This window comes from Notamacropus eugenii, chromosome 4, assembly GCF_028372415.1.
Source record: "Notamacropus eugenii isolate mMacEug1 chromosome 4, mMacEug1.pri_v2, whole genome shotgun sequence".
Classification (NCBI taxonomy): domain Eukaryota; kingdom Metazoa; phylum Chordata; class Mammalia; order Diprotodontia; family Macropodidae; genus Notamacropus; species Notamacropus eugenii.
The window spans coordinates 62899609-62918914 of record NC_092875.1 but is presented as its reverse complement, the minus strand read 5'-3'; the positions used below and the strand labels follow the sequence as shown (position 1 = coordinate 62918914).

The 19306-nt window shown below is 48.4% G+C and overlaps 1 protein-coding gene across 4 annotated transcripts; it reads left to right on the top strand.

The window, feature by feature from the left end:
* Window positions 1-16972, top strand: ADAMTSL5 (ADAMTS like 5). Of its 4 annotated transcripts, none has more exons than XM_072601415.1 (12): window positions 1-576; window positions 7628-7697; window positions 8880-8980; window positions 9403-9463; window positions 10706-10814; window positions 11201-11328; window positions 11567-11690; window positions 12409-12495; window positions 12805-12968; window positions 14553-14688; window positions 14813-14884; window positions 15489-16972. In XM_072601415.1, the coding sequence occupies exons 1-12, from the start codon at window positions 518-520 to the stop codon at window positions 15803-15805; spliced, it is 1428 nt and encodes a 475-aa protein (XP_072457516.1). In that variant the 5' UTR covers window positions 1-517; the 3' UTR covers window positions 15806-16972. The 4 variants fall into 4 exon arrangements, with proteins under 4 accessions (XP_072457516.1, XP_072457515.1, XP_072457518.1 ...); XM_072601414.1 differs by having other exon boundaries at window positions 4-576; window positions 14478-14688; XM_072601417.1 differs by lacking the exon at window positions 1-576 and having other exon boundaries at window positions 8877-8980; window positions 14478-14688.
* Window positions 16973-19306: the final 2334 nt, after the last annotated feature.

Below are 19306 nucleotides of genomic sequence, written 5' to 3'. Positions count from 1 at the left end.
GGGAGCCCAGAGAGCGAACTCCGAAGGGCAATCCGACCCCGCCCCTCCCCGCCCCCGCCGAGCCGCTGGGGGAAGGGGTGGTCCCCAGGCTGAAGCTTCTCCCCAGTGGGGGAGACCCCAGCGCCCACAACTCCGCACCTGCCAGAGCAATCCCCTGCCGCAGAGCCCAGGGGAACAGTCAGGCCTTTTCTCCCTACTTCCTCGACCCCATATGTTTAACCCCTGAGGTGCCTGGCAGCTCTGCCTAACAGAACCAAGAGCCCCACAGGCTCAGGATGAGCTTGGAGGGGTTAATGGGACCTGGGTGGGGTGGAAGGGGTGGGGGCCTAGGAGGACGCGGGGCCCCGAAGGCGCCCCCGCCTCCCTCCTCCCGCCGGCCCGGGATGGGAGGGGCCGTTGCTCAGGCAGCACCCCACAGCCCTCCAGTCCTGGCCAGGAGAACTGCTCAGACACTCGAGCCAGGTTAGGGAGAGGTGGCCCGCCCAGTTCCACGCGCGACCGCGCCCTCCCCCCCAAGATGCCACCTCCCGCGGGGACCCAAGAGGCTCGGGTTGAACACCCAGCCAGGAAGCTCTGGTAAGTCCCAGGTCCCTTCAAGGGTTCCCCTCACCCAGAGAGCAATGGGATTGGGAACCATTGCCCCTTCCCTTACCCCCGCAACAGTGTGCTGAAGCCCGGACCTCCTCATTCTCCCAAACTCCTTTCAAAGAAGCTTTGGGGAACAGGCTGTGTCCCCATCCTTTCCGTGAAGAAATGGGTGTCTCAAGGAACTTTACAGCTGGGGGGGCGGGGGCGGGAAGGACTTCAGAAGTTAGATCATGAAGTGGCTGAGCTGGTACGGACTTTAGAACTCACAATGTCAGAGTTGAAAGGGTCATTCAGCCCAATCTCATCTTAAAAGATGGGAAAATTGAGGCCCAGAGAGAGGAAAAGGGGACTTAGTCAAAGTCACACATCTGCCTAGTGGCAGTAGATCCTAGTAAACCCACGTTCTCTTAACATTTAACTCTCTCCTCTATAATCACACCCCTAACATTTTTTCTGGGAAGCAGGAAGAGGGGGAGATTAGGCATAGTTAGTGTGGCAGTTAGGAGGCAGGTCCCTTCAGCTGGCCCAATAACCCCCCACTAAAAATCCCCACCTCCATCCCCCTCATTTTGAGCAACCACCTTTTATCTCCTTCCCTCCAAGCCTTTCCTTCCTAAACTATCAAAGCCTCCCCAAGGTGTCAGCCTATCCCCTCTCCCCAGATTCCAGATTCCTCCCCCCCCCCATTCCAGGGTAAGCTCCCTACCCCTGAGGGGTTATCACCAGTATTTTCCTGCAAGGTTGTCAGAAAGTACTTTTTAAGCAACTAGTTTCCCTTCCTTTTGGGGGAACTGGGATGGATTCATCTAGAACCAGGAGGTTCTGAGGGATAGGAACTTGGGCCCAGGGGCATGATAAGCAAGGAAAACCTAGGACTTCCCAGGCCAGTGACTCTTCTCATGGAAAGTCAGGCACTCAGCCAGGAGTAGATGGGTAATCTCCCTGCCCCTTCCCCCACCCCAGCTCCCAGAATCTTTCCTCCCCTCCCCTGGGGATTCTCTGTGGGTGTTCAAATCGTCATACGCTAGCCCAAGCTCATTCCTCCCTTGGCCTCCCCTACCCCACCCCCACTTTGGCCTGACTCAAGGCTTGGTGAGTTATTTTCCAAAGTGATGCTCTTGAAACCAAACTGGCCTTCTTGGTGTAGCTTCAGAGAACAAGGGATGTTCGAGCTGGAAGTGACCTTCTTAAGAGGTCATCTAACCAAGGCCCTTTCCATCACAGAAGGAGCATGGAAGTGATTTAGTCCATAGGAAGGCCAGATCTCCTGAGGACAAAACCAGAGTTCTTTCCATTGCAAAACACTGCCTCATTTCTTCGAGATGCTTCCTACAATCAACAGTTCCAATCCCTGAGAGTAGACACTGAGTCAGTAGAAAACGACGAGAGAAGAGATGCACTTGGGGACCTTTAGTGTGGGCTACCCGTTTGTTTGTGGATTTCTTAGTGGAGAGATCAGGCCCTCGTGCCCCTTGCTCACTGAGTGACTTTGGACAAGTCACTTTCTGTTTCTGAGCCTTAGATTTCCCATCTCTCATGTGACAGGACTGGACTGTAAGGTCCTTTTTAGTTCTGACATTCCATGTTTCTACGATCCTTGGTGCCCTTGACAGCTGGGTTTTTTTCTGGTCATGACGGGGTGCTGTTTGCCACCCGAGACTAAGAGAGTGTTGATGCTTACTGGGTTGGACAATTGTAAGCCTAGATATAACTCGTTGGGGAGCATGAATGTAGCCCCCAGACCCGGTTCCATTACTTAAAGAAGCCGCGGCCAACTTTGGGCAGTCATTGACCACTGACCTCCCCATTCCAGAGGTCCACCCCAATCCTGCCTTCTCCACCTAGTTTCCCTACCATCCAAACACTCCCCACCAAGAGATTTAGGCAGCTGTTTATTTTCCTGTCAACATCAGATCAGTGGTCTGGCCTGTGCTCAGAGATAAGGAGTTAAGGGACATTGATATATGGAAACCAGGAGAGTTTGGGGGTCTAGGGATGAGGGATCAGAGTCAGGATGAAGGTGTGGCTGATGAGGGCAAGGTGCTGCCTCCTTCCCCCAGGGGACTGTTTGACAGATGAGAAAACAGAAACAGATAGGGTAGGAGACCTTCCTGAGTTTATATAGTCAGAAGTTACAGATTTTTACAGAAACGCTCATATGTACTTGATACTCTGGCCAGAGAACAACTGAACTACAAATCCATCGTGTGTGTGTGTGTGTGTGTGTGTGTGTGTGTGTGTGTGTGTGTGTGTGTGTGTGTGTATGGAGAGGGTTAATTTGGGGCCCCCAAGGCTCAAGTCCATGTGTTTCCTGCCCTGAATCCCAGTCTCTTTTTTCTCAAAATCCTGCATTTACTGATCTTTCTCCATTAGGTATCCCTTAGCTGAATGATAAGGATGATAATAATAGTTTGCATTCAAGTACTTTACATACATTATGTCAGTTGATCGTTACAACACCATTATAGGAGCCCTGTGAAGTAGGTGCTCTTATTGTGCCCATTTCACAGATAAGGAACCCGACTCAGAGAGAACACGTGATTTACCCGCTAGTAAATACATGAGGTAGAATTCCAACCCAGGGGTTCCTGACTTCAACTCTAGCAGGGGAGGGGGAGAGGGGAGAGCAGGTACTTCCATTTTTTTTTTGTATTCAATCAATCAATCAATAAACATTTATTAAGCACCTGCTATTTGCCCGGTATTGGAGATAGAAAAAAAGGCAAAAAGAGTTCACAGTCTAATAAGGGAGACCACATGCAAACAACTTTATGCAAAGCAAACTCTATACAGGATAAATAGGAAATAATTAGCTGAGGGAAGGCACTGGAATTAAGAGGAGTTGGGGAAGGCTTCCTGTAGAAGGTAAGAGGAGGAAGGAGGGCGTTGCCAGAGAGAAGGACAGGAATCGGAGGGTCTTTTTAGTGTAATTCTTGCACAGTGCCTGCCCCATTGTGGAAATTAACCAATCCTTAGGTTCATAATGATCTTTCCCCTCCAGGCTCAGTTCGTAGGATTTATAGCTAGGACTTTAGAGACCATCAAGGCCACCCCAATTCCCTCTGCTTCATTTTGTAGATAGGGAAACTGAGACCAGGAGAGATAGAGTGCCTCACTCATGGTTTTTCAGGTAGTTAATACTGAAGCCAGGGTTTGGAGCTAGGTCTCCTGACTAGGGGCATCTAGGTGGTGCAGTGGCCTGGAGTCAGGAAGACCTGAATTCAAATCTGGCCTCAGACACTAGATGTGTGACCCTGGGAAAGTGACTTAACTCTCTTTGCTTCAGTTTCCTCATCTGTAAAATGAGCTGGAGAAGGAAATGATAAAGCACTCCAACTCCAGTATCTCTGCCAAGAAATCTCGAAATGGGGCCACAAAGAGTCAGATACGACTGAAAAACAAATTTAGAGAGTTGCCCAGGCAAGATTTGAACCCACAAATCAGTGTCATATAATGGGAAGAGCGCTGGATTTGGAGTTAATGGACTTTGGTTCTGATTCTCCCATTTAATTTTTTTTTTTGGAGGCAACTGGGTTTAAGTGACTTGCCCAGGGTCACACAACTAGTAAATGTCTGAGGTCAGATTGAACTCAGGTCCTTCTGACTCTAAGGCTAGTGCTCTATCCACTGCTCCACCCAGCTGTCCCTGCCATTTAATTCTGAAAAATTCAAGTTGGATTAGATGTCTTCCTTCATACTTAAATCTGTGATCCTGATGGGGTGGAAGGTAGCCCTCAAAATACCATGTAGGCTTCTGATTGATCTCCCAGCCTTGTCTCTTCCCACTTCAACCCCTTCTCTACCTAGTTGCTAAAGGGACTTTCCAAAAGCACGGGTCTGACCATGTCACTTCCCTCCCCTCCAATAAGTGCCAGTGGCTTCTCATTAACTTCTGAATTCCTCATTTCAGTTTGTAAAGTTTCACCTTACCTGGCTCCAACCTACCATTCTAGCCTTATTCTACAGTTTTATTTTGGCTGGTCAGCCAGAGAAGCCTTCTTTGTGATTCCTCTCATTTCATAGTCTATCTCCAACCTCTGTGCTTTTGCACTGGCTGTCCTCCATCCCTGGAATGCTGATCTTCCTCACCTCTGCCTTTTAGAATCCCTTATTTGCTTTAAAATTTCATCTCATGCATAACTACCACCAGAAAGCCCTTCCTGACCCCATGCCCTAGCTGCTGGTGCTTTTTCCCCCCAAAATTTGTTAATTTATCTGTTTTCAGTTTTCAACATTTACTTCCATAAGTTTTAAATTTTCTCCCCCTGCCTCCCCAAGATGGCATGCAATCTTATCTGGGCTCTACACATACATTCCCACTAAACACATTTTCATATTAGTTGTGTTGCATAGAAGAATTGTAGCAAATGGGAGAAACCATGAGAAAAACAAAACAAAGTATAACAAGAGAAAAAAAGTATAAAAAGAGAGAATAGTCTGTTTCATTCTGGATTCCAACTCTATAATTCTTTCTCTGGATGTGAATGATATATTTGCATCATGAGTCCTTTGGAAATGTTTTAGGTCCTTGCATTGCTGAGAAGGGCTAAGTCTATCAAAAACAGTCCTTATATACTGTGGGTGGTTACGGTGTATAATGTTCTCCTAGTTCTGCTCACTTCACTCAGCTTCAGTTCATATAAGTCCAGGTTTTTCTGTAGTCTGCCTGTTCATTTCTTATAGCACGATAGTACTCTATTACATTACAACTTGTTCAGCCATTCCCCAAGTGATGGACATCCCCTTGATTTCCAGTTCTTGGCCATCACAAAAAGAGTTTCTGTAAATATTTTTGTACATGTGAGTCCTTTTCCTGTTTGTATGATCTCTTTGGGATATAGCCCTAGAAACGGTATTGCTGGGTCAAAGGGTATGCACATTTTTATAGCCCTTTGGACATAGTTCCAAACTGCTCTCCAGAATGGTTAGATCAGCTCACAGCTCCACCAACAAAGAATTAGTGTTCCACTCTCCCACATCTTCTCCAATATTTTTCATTTTCCTGTTTTGTCATGTTAGCCAATATGATAGGTATGAGGTGGTATCTCAGAGTTGTTTTGATTTGCATCTCTCTAATCAATAGTGATTTAGAGCATTTTTTCATATACCTATAGATAGCGTTAATTTCTTCCTCTGAAAACTGCCTGTTCCTATCCTTTGACCATTTATCAATTGGGGAATGACTTGTATTCTTGTAAATTTGACTCAGTCCTCTATATATTTTAGAAATGAGGCCTTTATCACAGAAACTAATTGTAAAAATTCTTTCCCAGTTTTCTGCTTCCCTTCTAATTTTGGTTGCATTAGCTTTATTTGTATAAAAACTATTCAATTTTATGTAGTGAAAGTTATCCATTTTGCATTTCATAATGTTCTCTATCTTTTTTTTGGTCATAAATTCCTCCATTCTCCATAAATCTGACAAATAAACTATTCCTTGCTCCCCAAATTTGTTTATAGTATTAGCCTTTATATCTAGATCGTGTAACCATTAGGACTTTATTCTGGTTTGTGGTGTCAAGCATTGCTCTATGTTCAGTTCCACCACAGTTTTCTAGTTTTTCCCTGCTGGTGCTTTCAATCCCAAATGACCTCGTATTTATTTTGGTCTTTTAAAATTTATATTTATACTTATGTATATTTATATACTTACATTTATACATATATGTATGATATATGTGTTTTCTCCTCAAACAGAATGTAAGTTTCTTGAGGATAAGGACTGTTTTATTTTCATCTCTGCGTGAGTAGGCCCTTAGTAAATGCTTGATAGTTGAATAGTTGAAAGGAACCTTAAAACATAGGACGGGGTGGGGGCCTTTGACTGAATCCAAACTTCACAGAACAAATCCCCTTAATGAAGTTCCCCACCCCTGATAGGACAGCCACTGTCTACTGGGAGGGACCTTAGATCACAAAAGTAAAAATTCAATATTTATCAAGTACCTCCAAGAAGTATGTAAAGTACAGGTCAGGAATAGCGTCTTTGACACGGAGGCCCAGTCCAGCTAAGCTCAGAACTGTTCATCACTGTCATGACCATCGGATGAATTTTCCTGACATGGCATCTCTCAAACATCATATGCTATCTTAAAGAGGGATTTTGGCTCATGCTGGCAGAGGGCATGTACTCAGCCAAGGAAAGACAGATCCTGGAAGTATTTAGGAGGCACTCAGAGCTAGCTGGACGAGGCCTTTGAGGTCATTTAGTTGCAGAATCACAGAAGGTCAGAGCTGAAAGGGCCCTCAGAGGGCAGCTAGTCCAACATATAATTGAACAGGATTCTCATCCCCAAAAAGTGGTCTTGTAGACTCTCATGGTAGACCTCCAGTGATGGGGAACCCCCTGGAAACTGAGAATTGGGAGGGGGAATTGATTCTTCCAAGGCCATGTAAATAGTGAGTGGCAGGTGCAGCCAAGTCATGCAGCAGATAGAGTGCCGGGCCTGGAGTCAGGAAGACTCATCTTCCAGAGTTCAAATCTGGCCTCAAACACTTAACACCTGTGTTACCTTGGGCAAGTCACTTAACCCTGATGGCCTCAGTTTCCTCATCTGTAAAATGAGATGGAGAAGGAAATGGCAAACCAACCCCAAATGGAGTCACAAAGAGTAGGACATGACTGAAATGAAACAACAGTGGCAAAAAAAAGCAGATTAGGAGATGGAGGACTGGGGGTAAGTTGGGGAGTGGAGTGCTAGACTCAGGAAGACCTGAGTTGGAATCCTTCCCCAGATACTTTCTAACTTTGTGACCCAGGGCAAGTCACTTAATTTCAGTTAAGTCTCTCAACCTCAGTTTCCTCATTAGTTAAATTGGAATAATTAAATTGAAATTATTTTAATTTAAATTGGGCACCTACCTCCCAGGGCTATTCTGAGGATCGGATGAGATATGTGTAACATGTGTAAAATGCTTTGCCAGTCTTAAAGTCATACATGAATGTTAGTTATAATTATTAAGTTGGGAAGGTAAGCCAGATAGAGGACCCTTTTCCTGACCCCCTGGGCCCCTAAATTCTAACCTTTGTTGCCCTTAGGCCCAGACCTCAACCAGTCCTGCTCCTGATCTGGATATACCTGTGCTGTGGTCTGCAGGGGATGACTCAGGTAAAGGGAACATGCCTAAGTTTTCCCAGAAGCCCCGGCCCCTCCCTGGTTATAGCTGCCTTCTTCTGGCCTAGTCCTTACCCCTTCCAGGAAGTGCTGGCCACCCCCTAAGCCCTTGAGGGGAAGGGACAACAGAGGATGTCCTATCCTGGGTCTTTGAGGTCCCAGAGGCACTTCCCCCGACCTGAAGCCACATGGGCCCTTTCCTACGGTTCTCTCTTGCTTACTGGGATGGATGGAGCTCCTCAGTGGTGACCTTGTGGAGCTGTTTGAGGGAAGGGAAAGTAGCAGCCTCATATCTCATGGAGTAGGGTGTGTGTTACTGAGGGAACCCCATCCACAGAGCCAAGTCTGGTCCAGGCCCCAAAGCTAGGGGTGGGAGGACTTTGTGCAGAAGGTCAGCAGCATTTGGGGGAGGAGCTCGCTCTTTATGTGTGTGTGCCTTGTTAATGTAGGGTGATTCCAGCCAGAGGTTACAAGCTGGCCTAACTGTGTTTATGGGCTCTTTCCAGTCCTTAGAAACTCAGCCCCCGCATCTTTAGCCTCTACCCTCCACGGAATTTGGCCCAGGCAATGGCCCAGGGGAAGCAAGTTGGGGGTGGTCAGGGGCCCTAGCTGGAATCAGCATTTTTAGTTTTCTGAGGAGTGAGTGTGTATGTGTGTGTGTGTGTGGGGGGGGCAACTCTCTTCTTTGCATTCCTCCCCCTCGTAGCCACAGTCACAATTTTACCAGGCCTTGAGGTGCCCTCCCTCACCTCACCTACCAATATCCAATCTTCTGGACCCCACTTCATCACATCCCACTAGCCTCTCTTGCTTATGTCCCCTTCTTATCCCTCCACTTTGGAAATAACATCCCCTCGTTTCCTCCTTAGGGTTGAACCAGCATCCCTGGGGCTGGGGCTGAAGCTGGCCGAACAGGCTAGATGGCACCCAGCAGCCAGTTCTTGAAGTTCCCTGGATTCACTACCTGCCTCCCCATGGGACAGAGGAAACAGTTGGGGCTGGGCCATGTTGACAGAGGGAGGGATTTCTCTAGGGGGATAGGGCCCCTGGGGGCCTTCCTACCTCCTTTCCTGGCTCTATACCCCATAAAGGGGCCCAGAGGAAACTCCTGGGGGTGCCTGTAGGCTGGGAGCTAGGACTCCTGGGCCCATCTAACAGACATCTTCCTCCAAGTAGGGAAGGTCTGGCGCCAGTGAGTGGACGTCCTGGGGGGCCTGGAGCAGCTGCTCCAGCACTTGCGGGCAGGGGGCTTCGGTGCGCAGCCGGAGATGTATGCGGTGAGACCCTCTGGATGATGGAGAAGGGAGAGTCAAGGAGCAGTATGCTTCCCATGGGAGGCCTGGGAGAGGATGGGAGCTTAGAGGATTTGAGGGAGCATGGGGAGTTGGGCCTCCCCAAGTAGCTCTGTATCTCCTCCAGTGGGGTAGGGGGACCTGAGGCATTGGCCCTCCCCTCCCACTCCAGCCTCCCCCAGGGCTTAGGATAAGGTGTGGATTGATGGGAAGGGGGGGTGAGGGCAGGCCTGGGCACTGAGCACCCCCACGCCCCATCCCAGGCGCACAGCCCTTTAATCCTGTCGGAATGTGGGGCTAGGCTGGGAGTGGTATATGCAGGAAGTGGGGGGAGGGTATTATAAGTCAGGCACTGTTGCTTCTTTCGTGACAGCCTTTGACCCCCCTCCCCTCCAATCTGCCTGCAGGATTTCCCGGGAACATGCCTGTGGGGGAGAATCTCACCAGTACCGCTTATGCAGGCTCCCTGTGAGTCCCCAAAGGCCAGTGTCCCCTCTGTCCCAAAGCCTTCAGATACCCCCAATTCCAAGATGACACCTTATGCCCCGTTCCAGCTAATCATCATCCCCCCAACTACTGTTCCCCAGGAAGTCAGCTAGCATTGGGATTAGAAAACCCGGGGTTGGGTCCCAACTCTGTTTCTGGGCTGCTTTGTGACTCTGGGCAGGCGAGACACCTCATTTTCTGCCCTTGATTCTCCTATAAAATGAGAGGTTGTTTGATGATTCCTCTGAGCTCTGACCTGTTTTTTTTTTTTTTAAAGGCTCTCCTGGTCTGTGATTCTGAACCTGATTTCCTCCCTTTACCCTCTGCAGCCCTTTATGCCCCAGCCCACCCCCAAGACTTAAGGGACACTAGGCACTCTATCTCCTCTCTGTAGCCAAGATTCTATCCTAATGTTCCTCCTACCCAATTACAGCTCCAAGTGTGTTTTCCAAACATCTTATATCCTCTGTCCTAGTACACCATTTTCTGAAACCATCCCCTTCATCATTTTTTCCTCCTTAAAAAAAAAAAATTATATCTTGTGTTACATTCATTTTCCCCTTCCCACTTAATAGTATTTTAATTTTTCCAATTACATGTAAAGATAGTTTTCAGCATTCACTTTTACAAGATTTTGAGTTCCAATTTTTTTTCCCTCTCTTCTCCCTTCCCCAAGAGAGCAAGCAATCTGACACTGGCTTTTAATATTCACTTTTTAAAATTTTGAGTTCCCAGTTTTTGCCTTCTTATCAGCCTCTCCCTCTTATTGAGAAGGCAAGCAATATATCAGTTATACACATGAAGTCATGCAAAACCTACCCTTCTATCTTTCTTATACAATAAAATACAATAGTATTTTATCACATTCACATCCCTTAACCTACTCAGCTCTTCCCCAACTGATGGGCATCCTATCAATTTCTACTTCTTTAAAGGATACTATTTTCTCAAAATTTCTTTCAGTGCTACCTACAATCCCTCTTTTTCCTCCTTCCCTTGACAGATACTTCCTTGAGCCCCAGGAATTGGTAAAATTCCTGCCCACTAGACATCCCTGATCCCCTCAACTTCCCTTTCCCCAGTTCCTGTCTGAAACACCCTCTTCCCCTAATCCCACAGTGCCAACCCTTCCCCCTTCTCCCTAGCAGCCTTGGATCTTCCAGGCCAAGGGCACTGCCCTTTCTTTCCTGTGACAGAGCCTTCCCTCTCTGCTTTGCTTGGCAGGAATGCCCCTCTGGTGCCGTGCCCTTCAGGGACCAGCAGTGTGCCCTCTACAACAGCAGGCCTGTTCTGAGTGACCAGGCCTTCTACCAGTGGATACCCTTCTATGGAGGTGAGTGGCTGTGCCTAAGGCTAGGACACTCTAGAACCTCCTCACTCCTGAGCCTCACTGCCCAGGCAGCTTAGGGCTACCTAGGTATGGGAGTGGATAACTGAATAATCAGCCAGAACTTTGGACTGGAGACAGAAGGAGAAACTGGACCCTGCCCTTGGGGAGTCCCTGCTCCAGAGGTTAGGCAGGTTTGAAGTCAGGGAGACTTCAATCTGAGGGAACTTGGGGATATGCCTCCCATAAGAATTGGAAAGGGAATTTGTGAAGCTGATTCATACCTGGCTTAAGGGGGTGACTTCAGCCTTATTGAAAAGGGTACATGGAACAGTGGAGCAACCTAATTAGAGAGGGGCCTCCTCCCTACCTTTCATTCTCTTCTCTGCCAGCTCCTAACCTGTGCGACCTGAACTGCTTGGCAGAGGGCCACACTTTCTATTATACCTTTGGACGAGTGCTGGATGGGACGCCCTGCAGCCCGGACTCTGAGGGCCTTTGTATCAATGGCCGATGCCTTGTGAGACCCTCTTCCTCCAGCTCAACCTGGCCTCTGCCACAAATGTCAAGGGAGCCCTTTGGCCTTCAGTTCTGTCCCTTGCAGGGGGAAGTGGAGGGGGGCTGAAAAGCTTCAGACAGTCCAAGCTGTGTCCTGGGGTGGGCACAAGGGAGAATACCCTGAAGCCCCTAGCCCTGTGGAAGCACAAAGGGCAGTGGTACTCCTGAGTCAGGTTTCCCTCACTACCTTTGTCTCCTAGACTGCAGGCTGTGATGGGGTCCTGGGCTCCGGGACCCAAGAAGACAACTGTGGGCAATGTGGTGGCAGGAATAGCTCTTGTCTCTTTGTCCAGCGCATCTTCAGTGAGGCCGCCCCACCTTCAGGTGACTGCCCTCTGCAGGGCTGAATCCGCCCTTTCTGGGCTCTCCCATGGTCCCTCTTCATTCCCTTACCTGGTGCTTCTTGCCCTAGGCTTTACATGACCCAGAGTTCCCAGACCACCTGTCCCACCTGTCCCTTCTAGCTTCTGGAACATAGAATGTGAGAGCTGGGAAAAGACCTTTAGGCATAGTGTCTGAGCCAAAAGGATCAGATTTAGGGTTAGAAGGGACTTTTTCTAGCCTAGTCCCTTTATTTCCTCAAGTGAGGCCCACAGAGGTGGCCTTAGAATATAGTGTCAGAACTAGGAGAGACCTTCAGACAGAATAGAAAATTTCAGAGTGTAGGAGTTAGAAGGGACTTTGGAACACAGAATGTCAGAGTAGGGATGTAGGGGACATATCAGAGCTGGGAGCGACCACCAAATTCAACTCCTCTGTTTCATAGAAAGCCCAACTGGGGGAAAGTAAGCTCCGATAGTAACCTGGTGACAGTCATGGCTTCGTGTCCAGGGCAAAGTATTTTTCACTGCACTTTACCCATAGGCATGCTCCCCAAAGCACACACAGGTTTGTATGACCCCATGCACTCACTCATACTGTATGCAAACTCACATGGCTGGGACACTGAGTATATGTGCTCATGGCTCTTGAGAGAGGGCAGCAAGGTCACAGCTTTGAAGCTCATTTGCCTTCCTTCCATGCACATTTCATTTCCTACTAGGTCAATCATATGGCTACTGGAATGTGACCCTAATTCCCATTGGTGCCCGGCACATCAGAGTCACAGACCGGAGCCGCAATTATCTGGGTGAGAGCCAGGAGTGCCTCCTACTTCCTGGAACCTGGGGCTTCCTGACCTTGCTGGGGTGGAGGGTAAAGAGAAAGTCTGGAGGTATTACCTCTTTGGCTAGGGTGGGCTATCTATAATGGATAGGGACTCCCAGGTAGCAGACCCAGTCAGTCTCTGGCTAAACTAACTCCACTCACTCCCTCTGGTCTGAACGACCTCCTAGCATCCTACTAGATGTGGGAAACTGAGGCATGGGGAACCCGATAAAAGCTCTGACTTGGCTTTTAGCAAATTCCTTGAACTCTTTTTTCCTTCCCTGTCACCCAGCACTAATGGGCAGTGATGGGCGCTATGTCTTCAATGGAGACTGGGCCATTGACTGGCCAGGGACCTTCCAGGTGGCTGGGACCCAGGTCCACTATGGCCGTACCAATGACCGCGATGAGAGTCTGTGGGCAGCTGGACCCACAGGTGAAGACCTCCACTTGCAGGTGATTGCAAATCCAGGGTAAGGGGCAGAGACCAATCCTGGGAAGTTGTTTGTGGGCTACTGTAGACTCAGGTGTGGGAGGGATATTACCATAGGCTCTAATGAAAGATACTGTTATTGTGGGTCAGCTGAAATATTGTAGGAGGCTATGAGTAATCATAGAAATAATTTTAGGTTTGGAACCAGGAGACCTGTGTTTAATCCCTGCCTCCTCCACTTACTAGCTGTGTGGTCTTTGGAAAATTACTTAAGCCCTCTGTTTTAGTTCCCTCATCTGTAAAATGGGAATAATAACACTTTCACTCCCCTCCTCCCATGATTGTTGCATTTTCGGTGAGATAAATAAATGTCCTGGACCTCAAACCATTTGTTACCTTGAATGTTTGTGTGGGAGCAGGCATGTATAATATAAAACTAAAATTTATTAAGCACCTATTATATGCTAGTCACTGTTTTGAGTTGAAGGTACCAAAAAAAAAAGACAGAAGACAGCCATTTTTCTCAAGGAGCATACAGAATATTGGTAGAAGCCATGTATCAAATATATTCAGTGACAGCACCATGTTAGTAGGGGCATAATGGGCAAAAGAGAATATGACCATTTAGGGAGATGCTCCATGAGATTGTTTGGGAACTTAGAACACGGAGAACACTGGACCACAGGTTAATTCTGTGCTTCGGTTTCCTCATCTATAAAACGGGGCTGAGGGGTAACTAGGTGTCATGTTGAATAGAGCACTGGCCCCAGAGTCAGGAGGACCTGAGTTCAAGTCCTGTCTCACACTTGACATTTACTAGCTGTGTGACCTTGGGTAAGTCACCTAACCCTGACTGCCTCACCTCTCCCCCCCAAAAAAATAAATTAAATGGGGATATTTCCACTTTCCTTTTCAAATCTTAAAGCTCTATTGAAATTTGCTATTTTTTGAGTCTCACAGCCAGAACCACCCTGAAAGGAAGGCAGGGGAAGAGGATCTTATATCCAGTTAACTGATAAGGGGACTGAGGCTCAAAACGTTCTCTAGATTTGCACAGCCAGCAAGTGTGGAAGTCTGGATCCAAGCCCAGGCCTTGTATCTGCTTCTCAGAATTCGAATGGAATTTACAGAGCATCTAGTCCCACTCCTTCATTGGACAAATGGGGGAAACGGAAGCCCAAGATCACAAAGTGAATGAATGGAAGGGTCAGAACTTGAACCCAGGATTCAGCACTGACTCCTAGGCCAGGGGCTCTCTCCCTGGTGCTGACCTTAAATCAACTAGAACGAGGGATCCTTGGGAGCCGAGTTTATCTTTGGGAGTTGGGACTTTCTCTTTTCCTTTGCATCATGATTGCTGGTTGATTGATTGTACTGCTTTTGATTATAGAGTGAGTGTCTGCCTTACAGGTATTAGGAAGGATGATTTGGGGGAATAGTGATTTGGGGAGCCCAGAAACTGCCCGCGGGGTGGAGAGGCTGGTGCTTGGGACAAGGTATAGATGGGAATCTCAACCTCTCTGCTCCCCTAGGTTCTCTTCCAAGAGCCCAACCCAGGCATTGAGTTTGAGTTCTGGCTGCCAAGGGATGCCTATTATGCCCTGCAGAGCCACAGGAGTCCTCTAAGACAGCCACAGACTCGGGAGGTGGAGGTAGGGCCCCAGGAGGCTGCCCCGGCCTGGACTCAGCCTGTCCCCTTCTCTCCAGGATTCTCCCCACCTCAGGAGCAGCCCATTGAAACAGGTGCGTCTCTCTTTCCCCTAACTGAGAGCAGGGAAGTCCCTATTTCTTTAATCCCCTTCCCCACAAGGTGGGATAAGGATCCATTTGTTCCACCTGCCCCCAACTGCTTCACTGTCATCTATAGAGACCTGCAAGCCATGTCCAGGTGCCAAGGGACGGAGCCAGCGTCTGCTTCATTACTGCAGGAGTGACTTTGGTAAGGTCTCCCTTCCCTCCAAGAGCTGTCTTGGCCCCAGCCTTCCTACTCCCACTCCAACTACCATCTCCTCTTACCTTCAGGTTTGGGCCCCCTGGATTCCATAGGCTTTATAGCTCAAAGGACCTCAGACATCAGCTAGTTCCACCCCCTTTATTATCCAGAGGAAGGAAATAAGGTTAATTTGTCCTAGGTCACACAAGTAACAGAGCTGAGGTTTGAATCCAAATACTCCAGTCCAAAATTTAGTGCTCTCTCTTTGCACCAAACTGTCTCATCTTCCACCCCTTTGCTGCCCACGAGTCAACCTTAGCCTAGGAGTCAGAACTGAGTTCTAATTCTAGTTATGCAACTGGACACATCACATACAGCCCTCCAGGTGTCAGTTTCCCGTTCTGTACAATGAAGAGCTTGGACCAGGACATGTATCAGGTCCTCAAAATATTCTAAATGAGTGGATGGAGCCCTGCCCTGGGTTCTCTATTCTTGTCTCTGCCGCTGAGCTGCGGGGTTAGCCCGAGCTCTCTCTGAGTCTCTCCACAAATAATGGGGCTAGGTAAACTATTTTCCAAATTCCTGAGTCTGCAATTGCTGATACCCACAGTATTCCGGGCGCGGGTCCTGGCACGGCTCCGTGTGGGTGAGGAGACCAGGTATGACATTCAGGTGCAACACTCTTACAAGAACTGGACCCCGCTAGAGCGAAGGGAGTTCCTCTGGGCCCCAGGAGCCTGCCCCTGCCCACTGCTGGTCCCTCGAGCAGAGTACCTGGTGGCCGCCCAGAGACACATCAACTATGAGGGTACCCTGGACCGGCTGCTGCTGCCCCATGCTGGCTATGCCCGGCCCTGGACTCCCAGAGAAGACACCCGCATCCAGGAGGTGGCCAAGCAGTGTCCCCAGACCCCACCAGCAGGTTGAGGCTACCTGCCTAACCTCTGGAGAGGGCCACACCTAGCCCAGTGGACTGCCCCCACGAGAGGACTAGACTGAGCCTATCGGAAGTCCCTGGAAAGGGACTACAATAATGCTGTCCAGGATGGTAGCACTCCAGGGGGATTCTTCTAGGTCATGGGCATAGGGGAACCAGACTGGTTTCCCCATTCTTCCCTGGTGCCCGTGGTTGCCCCATCTTTAGAAGGAAGCAGAACTCTAAGAACCAGGACTGGCCTCTGCTTTGTCCAATGGCTTCCCTCTGGACCCTGAATTTTTCTTCCAGCCTGCAGGATACCAAACAGGGGCTTTTACACACATACATACATACACACACACACACACACACACACACACACACACACACACACACGGGCACATACACTTATGGCACAATACAGTGACACAATTTGGATACAGTGTATGATACAGGTCAGATTACAGGCACAAGGTATCCAAATGCGAGCAACACTCAAATTTCAATCATTTGTTCAAGAAACACTTTTTAAGCACCTACTGTGCACAAGGGCCTCTCCTACAGCCAGGGATGGATGCACAGACTCTGCTCCCTAGGAGCCTACAATCTAATAGGGGTAAAGATATTTATATCATTTTGATGGACAATGAGCAAGGAGAGAGTAAACCAGGCAAAGTGCCAAGAGAAATTTGAAGGAGAGGTTATCCTGACCTGGGGAATTAGGGAAGGATTCTGGGAAGAGACATTACCTGGGCTGAGCCTTCAATATTTTAACAGAGAGGAAGAAAAGAAGCCCCTCCAGGAATGGAGGATGGAGTAAACTGAGGCAGAGCTGGGACAGGGCAAGATGACAGGGCATAAAAATGGGAAGCCATCCAGTTTGGCTAGAACTGTGTGGAAAATGGGTTGGAACCAGATTGTGGAAGACCACGAATGGGGGGCCCTTTTGAGCAGTGACATCACTCAACACTGGAGTCAAGGAAGACTGCCTTGGTAGGGTGAGATGAGAGGTTGAGCCAGGATAATTTGAAAGGGAGTAGAGGAGTGGAGAGAGGATGTAATGGCTTTAGGAGACAGACTCAAATTAGATCTAATAATGTAGGATATAGGGAAACATATGCCTTGGTGATACAAATGTTAATGGGGTATATAGTACATAAATTGTTTTTTAGACATTCCTTTTGAGTCCTCACTTATTTCTCCAGCCATTGAGAAGGCAAGTGATGATCCATGTGAAGTCAGAGAACACAAGTCTTAAGACCTGTTGAAATTCTGCCAATCCTTTAAAACCCAACTTGACTGCCAACTTCCCTGGGAAACCTTCCTCGATTCCCCTCCCTCCTCCTCAGACTTGTCTCATGCCTGAGACACCTCAGAGGGGGTGATTCACCCTTGGGATGGTACACCATCGTTGTTGGCACATATCATCCTTGGCTGGGCTGTGAGCGCAGCAATGGCAGGGACCTTGTCCTGTGTATGTAAACTACCTCCCTCAACACCAATGTTTGGGAAAGGGAACAAATAGCACGATCACTCAGTTTGGGCTGGGGTTCTGCTTGGTCCCTGTGGGAAGAAGTTGGAGCAGATGAGGACTGGACAATCCAGGTTCAGATTCTACCTTTGACACTGACCTTGTGATGCCACATAGCCTCTGAGCCACAGGCAACTCCCTGACATGTATCCATTAAATTAAAATCACATATGAGGAGCATATCTGCGTTGATGGAGGAAGTTCCCTCTGGCACATTTCTCTCACAATTAAAAGCATCCCTCAGCAGCTCGGTGGCACTGGAATCAGGAGGAATTGAGTTCAAATCAGGCCTCACATGAGCTGTGTGACCTTGAGCAAGTCACTTAACCCCAACTGCCTCAAAATAAAAAAGTATCCAAGTGGAGTGGCTTCCTGCCACTGGACTTACACAAAGCTTGGGAAATTCTTGGTTGTAGATGGGATTCTTGGGTGTGGCTTGGAATGAAATGAATGAACGCCAACACAGCAGCATTTATATAGCAACCAGCATGTGCCAGGAAATGTGCTGAGTGCTCATTTGATCCTCACACCAACCCTGAGAGGTACGTGTTATTATCACCATTTTACAGTTGAGGAAACTGAGGCTGAGATTTGTGACTTTGCCAGTGTCACACAGCTCATAAACGTCTGAAGCCAAATTTGAACTTCAGCTATCTACTGCCTCCTCAAGCTGCCGTTAGGAGAAAGGGTCTCACACATTACACTGAATCAGATTTCTCAACCCTTGGTGGGTATTGTAAGTCTTGGGAAGGCCTCCTTTTGATCCTAGCCTATAGCCTGATTTGATTTTTCCACAATACCAGTCCTGCTTCTCTCTAGTCTCTCCCTTTCCTCCCACACCCTCTTCTCTAGCATGCCTCATTCTCATGCTCTGTCTCCGGAGAGGAGCCCACTCTGCTGCTGGATATGGAGACATTTGGAGGCCCTCGTTGACAGGGGAAAGGATGATCTGGCACAGATTTCCTTGCATGGGGGAGGCTTAGATAACTTTGGAGAGTAAGGGTGGAGGATTCCCTCCACCCACATTGTATTAACCACTTAAGAAAAATTCTAATGTAGGGGATTATTAGTGTTTGGATTAAGCAAGCTCCCCTCCCTTAGCATGGAAAAAACTGTCATGCTCTTTCCATAGATGGTCTCTGGGGAGTGGATGAGGTGGAGCCCCAGGCCAGGGCCAGGATGTGCCTCACTAGGCAGGCAGCTGAGGCCACCCCCTGTTCTGGGACTGGTACTAGAACCTGCACTGGATAAGCAGTCCCCCCTTCTGAAAACTAGAGCCTTCAGAAGCCAAAGGCAGAATGTGTACCAAGGGATCACAGCATGCACCCTGGGCCCACACCCTGTCTAGGGCCACGGTGTTGTTCCCTGCCCTAAGGGAATCACTCCTTGGAGGAAAGGCCCATCAGAAATAACATGCCTTAGCCAGTCTAGAAGCTGGGACCAGATTCTAGCACCAAGAACATTTCGATAGAGCATGTCTAACTCTGGTCTGCCCCAACTTTCAGTAGCCTCTGAAATGTCCTAGTCTTCTCCACTCTCCCTCCAATGCCGCCTCTTAGCTGTGTGACAAAAGTATTTACCCCAACTGCAAAAATGAAGAGTGGACCGGGGAGTCAGGACTTGAGTTCAAATCCTACCCCAGCCACTTACAAGCTGTGTGACTGTGGGCAAATCAGTTAAGAAAAAAAAAAAGTGGAGGTATCTATTATGCTTCTAATCCACAGCAGGGGCAGAAGGCAGGACTGAGAAATAATTCACAGGCAGAAGTTGGATGGGGCCATGGCACCCTCTAGTGGCTAAATATAGCAGAACAATCCTTTCCCAGCTCAGGCTTCATCTAACAGCCTTGGGTGATGATCCCTGCTGGTTGGGTTGGACCAAGAATTTTAAAATACAGCATGTCAGAACTGGAAGGCCCTTTAGAATATGGGACCCCAAGGTGCTACAAGCACCACAGACTAGCTTACTCACATCCCCGACC